Below are 12876 nucleotides of genomic sequence, written 5' to 3' on the forward strand. Positions count from 1 at the left end.
GGTACCATACTATATTCTGTGTCCAGTACTAGCAAAAAAAAGACCAAGAGTTATAATTTTGTATGCTGACATATCCAATAAATTGAGTTGTTACAGCCTAGAATTTTCTTATTTCTAAAAGCATACATGCCACAATTATAAATTAGTAGAGATCCACAAATAGCCAATAGGTCCGTGTCCATCTAAACTTAGACTCGCAAGAGGGGTCAGAGTTTACAAGTTTGTTCCAGACTCGAAACTGTGTAGTCTCACACAGCATTCAGACTACAAAATCAAGTGGACTGGAACCCGGTAATGGGCAGGTGGGTTTTGATCTGGATTTCGACTGGGTGGGAGTCTTTGCTCAGAAACGAGAGGTTTTTTCACTTTATACACACACCCCCAACACCCCCCCCATGAGTAAAGTCTCTGGTTCAAACTGATACCAAAGAGCATTGCATCAGGGTAAAAGAATGGAATGAATAACTCTCCTGTGGTGGTCTGTGAACAGCATCAGCTGTTCATGCTCACAGACCATGGCTCCTTCTGATCTTTACAGTTTAATTCTTAACATGCAAATTGCTGGAAGCCTCTTTACTGCACAGAATAATCTGACACTTCTGCTGCAATCAGAAATGACCAGATAAACTAAGGCCCTCAGCTCCTGTCTCTGACATTTTTTTTTGTTTTTGAAGAGGAGTCTGAAATCCCAGCCGCACTTAGGTGCTTCTGGGGACTCCAGGACTGCAGGGCACTGACATCAGATTGTTCCCTTGGGTCTGGACTGTGCACAGTTTCCCCAAGCTGTTCTGTACTGGGGACAGTTCAGTGTACCATTAATGGCAATGTAAGTAGAGCTCAGTCCACTGATGGCTAAACAAAGCAGAAAAGTTTTTTTCCATTCTTCTCCCCGTTTTCAGCTCTGCAGGCCAGATCACAGTGTTCTCATTCAGTTTCCTTTGATCCTTACACAAGCAAAAATTTTCTTTGACTTCAGCAGGGATCTGCCTGAGTGAAAAATTCAGCAAATTTTCATGGACGTTATTCCAGTTTGGTCCTGATGTAACTGAGCAGACTCTGGTAAAATAGGATGAGTTCAGGAGCGAGTTGTTCCTTTTATTTACTACCATTTATTTTGAATGTGATGCTGGATATCGCCTTCCAGCCCAGCAAGGTTTTGGGCAGCACAGCTAAAGGTGCAGCAGTGACAATGAGAGAAGAGAAAAGCAGCCTGTTGCTGTGGCCAAACTGCCAGGCTCACAACTATTGTTGGTTTCTAAGGTTACTGGAATTGCCTGAGCCTAAAAGAATGTCTTTGTAGCTCTTTTTTAAATCCTTTGTGATGCCTGCAGAACTGGGGGAAGGGAAGAGGTGAAGAGGAGGGGTGGAGGAAGGGGGAGGGAGGAGGTGGACAGTTCAGATCTGCCACATCCTGGTAATTCAGGGAGCAAACAGCGTTGAGACTGCCCTTCCGTTTGCGTGGTCACTGAAAAGGGTGAACAAACTCGGGTTTGGTCGAAGGCAGGAAGAGAACATATTCCAACTGTTTACTGGTTTTATTCATGTTCTCTTGCTACCCTCTACCAAGCAGTGACCAGTGCAATGAATTATGTTCCTTCTGTTCTCTGGGACAGAAATACAAGAGGTGTACAAAGCATTTAAATTCCTGTGTGATTCCAAATGTATGGTTATTTTTTAAAAGTTCTGCATCCAGTTCATGCAGCTGCAGACAGTTTCTGTAGTATTTATATTAGCTGGACAGGAGAACTGCAACACCCATTGGGTCATTAAAATTATTTCTGAGTAGGCATGCTGGAACAGGCTGTAATCTGGGGGAAATGGAAATAGCTGGGCCAATCGCTCTGTTCTTGCAGAGATTTCCCACCCCCACCCACCCCCCCGCCCTGTTATTTCACTACTTAGAAAATAGCAATGCAGCCACCGTTGGTGTCTGTGACATGGACATCAGCAGGCAGTGCAGGGGACGTGTTGGTCTGTGCTGAGGTGTCTTTCAGAAATGTTACGGATATCATGAGATCATTCCTGCTGTTGCTTCGATTTTATACAGTGTGTGAACTGCAATTCAGCTGAATGCTTTCAGAATGGAAATCACTGACAGAAGGAGCTTTAATAGGTTAGTTATTAAGAAATATATAATGGTTTCCCTTAGCTTTCTGCACACTACCTGTGGCATGACTGGGGAGAGACGTGGCTAGGGAGCCTTTAAAGAGGTGGCTGAGTAGGTCAGACAATGAAAACGGGGACACCGGAGTCCCATACCTGGTGGCTGGTGTACAAGATACACTGGGGAATGACTTCCCATCTCTAAGATACTGTTAGCTCGCTGTAAAACTGAAATAGTCATACTGGGTTTCCTCCTTAATGCTTCCAAAAAGTGCTACAGAGAGACAGACAACCCCACAGACGTGATAGTGTATTCACATTAGGCACATAGCCCTCTCTTCTTGAGACTTTCAGGCTCTGAAACTAGTTGTAGAAGTTGCCAAGTGCCTGTGGAGTCTTGGAGCTGCAACACAGCCCTTCCTGGCCACCTCTGCGTCTAAATAGATGCAGCAGGTACAGTGCAGGGGGTGAAGAGCTCTCCTGTGACCCCCTGCTTGTTCCTGGGTTTTTGCTTTTTAAAATGGTTCTGATTCCCTTTGCATTTCTAGTGTTGCTGGAGGGAGTATTTCAAGATTGTGCTAATCTGTGACATAACACCTTCGAAAAACAGCCTAATTGCAAGCAGTTTTTTAGCTCAGGGTTAGAGAAACAAAGCTCTCTTTCTCTCTCTCTGTTCTCCTTCCCTCTCTTCCCCCCAGTCCTCTCCCAAATAAAGCTGCCATGTGGGGAAGCACAGAAACTCCCAGGCTCTCCTGTCAGAAATAGAGCACTGGCTCTAATTTAGAATATCTGCTGACTCCTCTAGTCCAGAGTAAAGACTATTTTTGCTCAGTGACTTGCTCTAGACATTGTGAAGCTTGAAAGCTCTTGCTGTTATAATTGCTGTCTTGTTGTCGGGCTCCTTTCTTTCTTTGAAAACCTATCTTTAAAACAAGAATAATGACTGCTTGTAAAATCCTTTAGTTCTCAAAGAGATTATAGTAATAACAATGCACTGTTTATGGCGTTGGGCAACAGCTAAAACTCCTGTGAACGTGGATAACACTCAGCCGGTCATGCTGCGCAGAGTGAAAGGGCTGTTCCGTGTGGACCTAGCAGACTTGGAGGTAGGTGGTGAACACAAGCTTCAAGTTTGTGATCCTGTTTGCTGTCTGTGAATACACAACTCTGAGGGGTAAGGAAACTTCGAACCCCTACCCCAACTTGTGCTATTTCTGTTTCTTTGTTATTGTTCCTCTAATCAGTTGCCAGACAGATTTTTATCATAGAAAATGGTGGCTAGTGTGGAGCAGGCTCTGCTTTGGAGCTGGGCTAGTATTGTTCTGTAACTTTCTTTTTAAGTTTTTTTCTAGGAAATGCTGGAGTCCTTGTTTTTGGCTAGGAGTCCTAGAGATTGATTAGCACTGTGTACAGGTAGTTTAACACCGTTAAATGATGCATAAATGGTTAAATATGGTGGTTTGAAACTGGGAAAAGAGATACTTAAACTGAGAACTAGAAAAGGCAGGACAAGGAACCATACAGACAGAAGATATATTTAAGCTGTGTAGTGGTCTCCAGTGGGTAAAAGTTGCTCTGAAAATGGACCTAGAAAAATATACTGATCTGGATTTTCCTGCTCCCCTTGAGAGCTGGAGTCAAGAATTGAGGGGGGGAGTGGGAGGAAAGAAGGATGTGAACAGAGTGCTGTCCCCACTCAGATTGGTGGAAGTTGTTGCTTGCAGAGCTACTTACTAGGTTCTGGGCTTGGGGCAGGTCTACCAAAAAAAAAAGATTAAAAAAATCTCTATTGGCTTATTTTCTTCAACACAGAAAAAAATCCTGACTTTACTGTTGTTCTTCCCAGAAACATCACTATTATATTTGTTCCCACATATAACTTGTCACCATCTTAAAAAGTAACTTAAGAACATAAGTCATCTCCTTATCATCCTCTGAAACGTGTCTGAACCAGCCCTGCTCACCACGTAGCAGGGGTTCCAGTCAATCAAGTTTGGAAAGCTGTTTTTAGAGGAGATAACTGTCATGCCCAGGGAGGGGCAAATCCTGCCCTAGGGAGTGCTGGCTCTAGGCAGAACTTTGCCACCAGGGAGACTACGTGGGAGCAGATGAAACAGTACTGTGGTGGGGTCTGCTTTGTGGCTGTTACATTGGGGAATGTATTTGACTCCCAATCTATATATTTTTTTTTTAATACCTCCTTTTTGCTTATGAAACTTGTCTCATTCCCCAATTAGCATTTATGCCAAAGACCTGCTTTCTTGTAAGTAGTTGAGAGTGGTTCCTGAGCAAGCCAGGGGCAGCGCTTGGCACGCTGGAGAGCAGAGCAGGAAAGGTTCGTGCCTTGAGTAGGCATTGTCTGCTAAGAGTCTCCTGCTGCCCCTGTGGAAATCTGTAGAGGATGAGGCATTGGCATAGGGTTGATACTATGAGACCATGGCAGGTGGTTATGCTTGCTTGGACTGCGATCTAGCTAGTAGCAGATCGTGCTGATCAGTTGTTGGAGGAAAAGTGTGGGGTTTACGTGTGTGCATCCTTACTTTGGTTGGGGGAGTAGGAGAAGCAGATCTGCCTAAGCCTATCAGGTTTCTACAGCTGTATCCTCTCATCTTTTTCTGTCAGCATATCTACATGAACAGACTCTGAGGACTTTGGCCACTTGCTGGGGATTTCCATGGGTCTGGCAGCAGAAGCTCTGACTGGACTGCTAGATAGTGGAGATCCTGAATGTGCTAATTGTGTGTATGCAAATTAACTCTGTCCTGCAGGCTTCCTGGACCTAAAACTCCATCGCCATGTTCCAGCTGAGGGCCTCTCTGCAGTGTAAAGTGCTCTTGGAAAATGGGCTCTACTACTGCCAGGGTTCCCTTCCCCTGCCAAGAGGTCCAGGTGCCCCTTGCACAGCCTTGTTCACTGACTCATTCGTGGCTCAAGGTCAGCACGATGCTCACGCTACCCCTTGGGATCTGCAGTGAAACACTGCAACCGCTAATCCGTCTTCCCACAGAAAAGTAGTAAGTGACAGCAGCTATCCTGTCCACAAAGAGCAAACGGGATGGAAATGCCTGAGACTGTCAGCTCCTCTCTACCCCATCTCTTGTGTGAGAGGTAAAACAGTGACAAGGGAGATGTTCTGTGAAACCATAGCCTGTGCATACTCACAGCTTAATGCAAGCTAGAAATTTCATGTGAGAGGCTTTTTCTTTCACAAAATCTCCAGAAATGTAATAATACAACAATTTTTCAGTACCTTCTTCAATGGATACCAGAAAACCAGAGCAAAATAACAACTAGCAGGCACAAGATGTTCTTAAGAGCATCCTTAGATGCTTTGCTTAGAGCTATCAGTGGGAATTTAAGCACCTTATGTAATGGGCTTTCTTCTAGCATCTGCTGCTTTACGGGACGAGGATTGGTGAGGGAATGTATTGATTTAAGAGGAGGCATTTGGGGCCTTGACAACTGTCCAGCTTTAGAGGAAGAGCCATGTCTACTAGGTCAAGGAGCAGGTCAGACTGATTTTGCAGAGTGCTAGCAGCAGCATTAGCTCCATAGGCTTATCTGCAGGGAGGAATCTTTACCAAAAATAACCCATCCACTGTGTTAGATACCAGCATTTTTGCCATGTTTCAGGGATTTAAGTTGGACACCAGACAAGATTAAAGACCTTCTTACACTATTGTGAACTCTTCACCCTGACTAATTGAGGCTAACCTTTGGATGACTTCTTGGATACACTGTGGTTTACTTTTCTCTCTTTTAAACATGTGTACCGTGAAGTGCACGGCCCGTAAATCTGATAAGCAGGAGAGCTTTGTAGAAAAGTCCTCTTACCTGTTGTAGAGAGGAACAATTTCCTGGTTTGGGCTTTTTAGCATCACTTCTGCTGAGCAATGTGTGGTGAGTAAGGCTTTAGATTTTGCTGGCAGTTCTGAGGTGCTGAAAGATTGAAAGCAGGTTCTGTCTCCTCCTGCTGTTTCTTTCTTTTTAATCTGACCTTATTATTAGAGTAGTATCTGAGTATCTTGCAACTTCCCCTGTCATTCTGTAGTCAAGGCAAGGTGTGCCCAGGGTGATGGTACTTAGCTTGGCCCTAATGCAAGCCTTTAAGCTGCATTTCTTTAAAGCTGTATTTTTTTAAAGCCACAGCACCCGTGAAGCAGCAGGTAGAGAGGGGTCTGTTGGACCCCCATTTGTCACCCTCAGGGCTGAAGATTGGGAGTAACCCCTTTGCAAGGGCCCGGAATTGCACTTGCATTGAGGGAGTTGGAGCCCACCACGTGCTTCTCTGAGATGGATGCTGTCAGGGTGTTCGCAGGGGACATTCTTCCCCCCAACTCAGCAGCTGAGCCAGAGCAGCAGCAGCAACGGAACCTGTTTTAAGAGCCATCATGAACTAGTGACCCTCATCATTATCACATTGGCTGGGGGGCTAACACAGAGCTAAATCATATCAGGCCAATTGTACAGGGATCAGGTTGACGAGTTTGATATTAAGCCACCACATATGTGCAGCACATGAGTGGCTGTTTAAAGAAAGCCTCTTACTTCTCCCCCCGCCCTGTTTTAAGGCTTATTTCTTTTGTCGTGTGTTATGGGGCCTGGCAGCAGGTTCAGAAAGTCTGAGCTCTCCCAGCTCAAGGTCATTGGGATTGTTTAAATATAATCTCCTTTTCTGTACTTATACTTTCCTACAACTTGCTATTCTGTCTTTCTAAAATTAAACTATTGAGCAAAAAGAGAAGATTGGACTTCACATGCAGGTCCAGGAAGGGGGCAAGCTAGCAGCAGGCTGGACCCTTTGTCAGAGTCGTGTCTGCGTGAGATCGTGGTAGGGATGCAGAGCAAAGCTGGCAGTGAAGAGCTGGGGCTGCCCTTTGCTGCTCAGTTGTGCCTTGGGTGAACCCTTCTAGCTTTTCAAGGCAAGCCATACGTTGAGTTGTAGGGCAGACCTGCTTAAGGAAGTGAAACCGGTCAGCTTAGGGGTGTTCAAGCCCTCCACAGCGATTGTGTCCTGCAAATGAATGAGACAAAGGAAGAAGTGCCCTAACACTTCTAAAAAGCTCAGTAGTTTGGAATGTTTTGTAATTTTTTAAAAATTTGTTCTCAAGGTTTTTCTTGGCAACCAGGAAGGCTTGAAAATTAAAAGTGAAAGCTGGGGATTCCTGGTTGCAGGGGTTTGATCTTTAAAAAAGAAAAGCACTAAACAAACATGATCAGACTTGCAAGAAGAGGCAGTCGTGGACAAAGATGACAGCTAAGTTCTCTATGCCAGCAAACATTTGGTTGTGCTCCCCTCTGGGAATGAGAGAAAGACCCGTGAGGCTCTGACCGCCACTGTGCAGGACCCAGGCCCATGCCGTGGACACTGCAGCACCCCATCCCTGCCGTCCTCGGGCAGCTGTACTGGTTGTGAGCTCAACAATTTTGTGAGTTGTGCCTTGGGAGCAGTGAGTGTGCCTGCTGTTACACCCAGGAGCTGAGCCTGGATGCCCTTCCACATACCTCTTACAGAGTGGAATGGGAATTCCCCAGTTAAGCCTTGTCTGTACATCACAACCAGGAGAGCTAATTGGGGGTAAGATAAAGTAGTCAGTTCTGCCTTATTGATACAAATTGAAGCACACACTCAGTATATACTCAGTTTTTTCAGTCCAAAAGCCTAATAGCCCATTTCTTACTCCACTGAGGACTAACTGTAGAGGTACAGGGCTCTTGTCAAAGGTGCGGTGGCATCTGCCCAGCTAACTGCTGTACTTTGCCCTCCTCGTAAAAGGAGAACGGACAGAAGAGAACCTGGCTGCATGCTGGCTGCTTGAGTGGACACAGGCTTGCTGCCCAGACTGATTTCCTCCTTTTTTCCTAGCCTCTGTGTTTTGGTATTTTAAATTATTTTATTCATATTTGTTTTACTGACTTTCCTGTGATCTCTAAACTGGGCAGGGAAAATGTTTTTCAGTACCTGATGCCACGCTTGCTTTTACGAAGCATTGTGGCTCACTAGTGTTTCTGCCAGCCCAAATGTCGTTTGCTGCCAAGCCTTGCTACCTCCTGTGCCAGTCACTGCCCTGAGCGTTAGCGCTGCCGGTCGGCAATGCCTGTCCACTCTGGGTCCTGCCGCAGAGCCAGGCACTGGAGAAACTAGATCCCCAGCGGCACTGCGACCGGTCCCACCCCAGGGAGGGATGCTTGTGCTGACCATTTGAAGTCTGGGCCATGGAACTGGCTGTGGTGGAAAAGTTTTGCTTTCCCGAGGAAATCTTAGTTTCTTTGACTTTACTGATTGACTTACTAATAGCTCTAATAAGTTACTGGTTACATTGTGTCGTGCGAAGGATAGGGAAGTGAGGTGATACTGGGTAACGTGACTTGGGAACTTATAGTGGGATCCGGAATGACGCTGCTGCTTAAAGCAGTGGCTACGTAATCTGGGTTGTTTTCTTAGTGGGGAGTGGTGGGGGTGAGGAAATGTTTCAAGATAATTCAGGAATGACATCGCTGTAATCCCGCTTACTCTAAGACCGTGTAAAAGCATGAAATGGGATAAATGTTTTTGTAAGAGACATTGGCTTTCCCTTATGCTTAACGGGGAAACACTAGCTTCCCTGCTCCAGACCACCAGCCATGGTGGTGTAGAAAACTTTCTTCCGTATTACGCTAAAACTCGCTCCATGTTTGTCCCCAGTCCCTGTCCCTTTTAGAGCTGCTTGTGTCACTGACGTCCCGCATCGCAGAGCTGCCCTTGTGATACCACTGAACAAAGATGCTTCTGTGAGCTGCCCGTCTGCGTGCAGGGGAGAGGAATGCAGGGGATGCTGGGGAAATAACTAACGATAAGAGGGACTTGGTTTAATTCTGTTATCAGCCCAGTTTGGCTGGGGCTCTGTGTGAGCAAACGTGTACTGGCTATATGCTGGAATATTTGAGTTGTGGAAACCCATTCCAATTTCAACTCAGATGATCTCAACCCCTGGAGTTTTTTTGTCCTTTGGAGTGTAGTATCAGGTGAGGAATCCCAGGAGAGCAGATTCAGCACCGCATTGTCACTGGGGTCTTTGTGTTTCCTGCATTTTATCCAAATAGAAGTCACTCAGGAACAAGTTTTTTGGGGCAGTCTTACTCCTGCATCTTGGTGGTGCAGGTGTACAGAAAAATGAATAATAATACCCAGCGTCAGGTGGGATATCTGTGCTTTTGTTATTCTGCTAATATTAATTATAGAAGAACAGGAAATTTACCCAAACTTCATTGAACTCTGGCTCTACTATGGACCTGTTTCTGCTTACTGCTCATTGAAATTCTTGGCCTCTCCTTGAGTCAGCTGTGTTTTGTGTTTCATCCGGTTCAGGGTATGTGACAGTAGATGCAGAATGCATTTCTTAGACTTCTGCCCTTTCTTAATTTATTCTTTTGCTTTGCTCCATGCAACAGTTACTAAAAATGGAAACTATGTGATTACTCTTTGTGTTACCACCTACAAAGCTCCAAAGGTTGGGGCTATTTCTAGCACCGTCACAGTTAAGATCAAGTCATGTGTCAGATCTCAAAGGCATGAGTCTGGATTAAGAAAGATGTGATTGCTAAAGTACATTCAACAACACTGAAATTTGATTTATAGTCGGAAATGGAGTTTAAGAATCTAGAGGATTTGAAGCTTTTTGTTTCTCCAAGCAGTGAGACACGCTTTTGAGTTTCCTGTTCAAACAAAAGTTGAAACCCATTTATATAGCTTGATTCCAGGAGTTGAAACTTTAGGAAAGAGGCCAAATATTGTGAAATTTGTGATCTCATTGTGAGAGCAGGCAGCAGTGAGGTTTGTTTAGGCAAAACTTTCAGGGAAATTCCTGGGTATCTGGGCTAAATATCCTGGTTTTGTTTATTAACCACAATTGTGCAGACTTACACTGGACACATTTGAATGGGGAGGAGAGAGGCGACACAGCTCAATTCTGTGTCAGGAAATACCAGATCATTTCATGCTTCCCAGTCTCTTGCATCTTTTGTGTCTGCCTGATCGAAACCTGGTCACTTTGGGGGCTTTGGTGTATTAAGACATACAAGGAGTTCTGTACAAATATCTTTCCATGCAAGATATGGGTAAGGCAGGTTCTCTAATGAAGGAAAAATTGCTTGAGGAGGACGTCACTATCTCTTTGTCAAAACATTGATTTTTGTTTAACAAAAGAAGTTATTTTCCTCACTGTTTTTACTTTTCACTTCCCTACTGAAAAGCCAAACATCTTTATCTGACATTTTTTCAGGTTTTAGGCCTGTTTTGTTTCTGACTGCTATTTTTAATGAAAAAGTTAAGCTTTCATTAGTTGCTTTTCAAAAATAGTGAGTGGAAACTTTCCACAAGGGGAGAAGAATATTTCAGTCACCTCTAATCCTAACTAAAATGCCAGAGAAGGACCATAACATCCTAATGATACAGAGCACACTCGAGCATACGCCTGGTCTCTCATGGTGTAGGGAGGAGGGGGAGCAGCTGTTGAGCGCTGCTGAGATCTGCCGCATGGTCGTTACTGACCCGGTGATCCTTGAGAGATATGCACTACCAAAATGAGTAAATCATGAGTCAGACCAGGCAGTGAGACAGGGGCACTATTTAAAGTACATCAGAATAACAAGTGACAATCTTATTTATATATGCATATTAAAAAATATATGCATCATCTTGTTTTTCTGCAGAGAATACCAGAGGAGCTAACCTTAGATGCCTTACTAGAAATGAATGAGTCAAAGGTAAAAGAAACAATGAAGAGATGTGGTGCCAGAGATGAGGAGTGCTCCAGACTCAACGGGGCACTGAGCTGCTTACGGAAGGTGACTGCATCAGGTACGGACTGCCTTGTTGTTCTATGGAATTAGTTTCTCAGCAACCCAGCCCCATCCTGCTTCCTTTCATATGAGACAATCTGCAAAAACCTCTACAGAATGTCTTTGGGTATATTCTGTAACCAGGGTCAGGTTATGGCTCTTGGATGTACATGAAGTTGCAATGATCAACGGCATCTAGAACTGTGGATTGGATTTGGTTTTGACGGCATGTCAAATAAATAAATAAATGGAAATAAATGTACGTAAAAATATCCTCTCCTACTCAATGGACTATATCCTTATTCCCTCTCTGTTCAGAGTTGTGCCTCCAGTTAATCCTTGACCTAACGAATACAAGCAGATTTCTTGTAGGTAATCCCCTCCCCAAATATTGCTAGTGCAGAGAGAAGGTGTAATTCTGTTTGGCATTACTTTGCTCAGAAGCCTGAGTGTTGTTCAGCTCAATGCTTTGGAAGAGAACAACATTGCTGTGACAACCCTTTATCACTGTGTAGCTCGTAGTGTGCCATTTGATTCATTTCTCCTTAAAACCACTTGCATCCTGATATTTTTCTTTGACTGCTAGAATTGATAGAATCATTAGCCAAATTCCAGTAGCAGATTCAAGACCTAGGAAGAACCCTGATTTACCTTGAAATTATGGAAAGAAGGGTACTGTGTAATTAGAAATGCCTAGGTTCAGCATGTAAACGGATCTGACCGAGTTATTTAAGATCAGTCAAGCTCAAGATTCCCAGAGCACTGTTTCACCTTCTCCCCTTCTCACCTCCCAGGCTCCTTTCAATGGCATTGTAAAATCTGTTTGGTCGGGAGTGTTTCTCACAGCTTACTGGTACTAATGTGCATCAGATCTTTCTTTGTAACAATTATCAATCTGTCACTGAAAGGTGATGTTTCCTGTTGGTGTTATGACAGTTCATACCATTTGCAAATCATAAAGATTAGTTAATGGAAAAGTCAGCAAACAGCTCAGTTTCATACTTCCTTTTTTCTAATCTTTCTTGTCCCGAGTTCTCAAATATTTCCCATCCATACTGTGGCAGAACCAGCCATTGTTCAGAAGTCATGGCATTCACTTATTATAATGAAATGGCATTTTTTAAAATCCAGGTATATCATCTCTTTTCAACCACTGACTGGTCAACAGGACATCAAGCCCTGAAGCTTTGACTTTTCACCATGATTTAAGTCATTAAGGACATACTTAAAATTAAGCCAGAGAGTTATTCTGATGAATTAGGCCTCTGAAATTATCCCAACAATCTGTGCATTCCCGCTTTGCTGCCTGCAGGCCTTTGTACAATTTTTCCCCATTTATACCCAGAATTGGTCTACAAGCTGTGCTGGACTATTCTGAACTACAGTGCTAGGTGTTGTAGAAGGCAGTGCTGGGCTCCACCAGCTATCCAGCAGGATGTGGTTCCTTTTTGTCCAGCTGTCTGTCCCTGGTACAGCTCTAATAAAGTCTGAACAAACACAGCAACTCTGTGCTGAGTGCTGCTGCTGCCTGTAATGGAACTGCAGTGCCCCAGAGCTCCAGGTGTCAGGTGAGTTCTAGGCACTGGTTATGTGCCAGAGAGAGAGAAAAGGGGCCAAACGAGTGTCAGGAGCTCCTAGATACCCCTTATTTCCAATCTAATGGCCTTTCTCAGTTTAAGTGGTATTTAGCAGTTTTGCTGGCTAATAGAAAATAGTTTCCTTTTTAAAAGAGTCTAAAAGCAGACAGGGTGCCAAGTTGGATGTACAGATGTGTCTCAACAGATTGGCACCAAAGCCACATAGGTTTGCACTGGGGTGTGGGTGCCTCTTTTATGCAGGTATGTATATCCCGCTTTCTTCAATCGGGCCCCAATCTGTTAAAACTCAGCCCATCTTAGAGTGTAGGACCCAATTTTAGCTTTTGAGATCCGTAGCTACAGGTAGGAAAGAAGG

General features: G+C 44.3%; 1 protein-coding gene across 1 annotated transcript in view; it reads left to right on the top strand.

Moving 5' to 3' along the window:
* Positions 1-12876, top strand: part of KSR1 (kinase suppressor of ras 1) — a 72684-nt gene that overhangs the window by 38642 nt on the left and 21166 nt on the right. The window contains exon 3 of the mRNA XM_054847424.1: positions 10795-10942. Coding sequence (XP_054703399.1) covers positions 10795-10942 — 148 coding nt within the window. The remainder of the gene's footprint in view (positions 1-10794; positions 10943-12876) is intronic.

Source organism: Grus americana, chromosome 19 (assembly GCF_028858705.1).
Source record: "Grus americana isolate bGruAme1 chromosome 19, bGruAme1.mat, whole genome shotgun sequence".
NCBI classification, from domain to species: Eukaryota; Metazoa; Chordata; class Aves; order Gruiformes; family Gruidae; genus Grus; species Grus americana.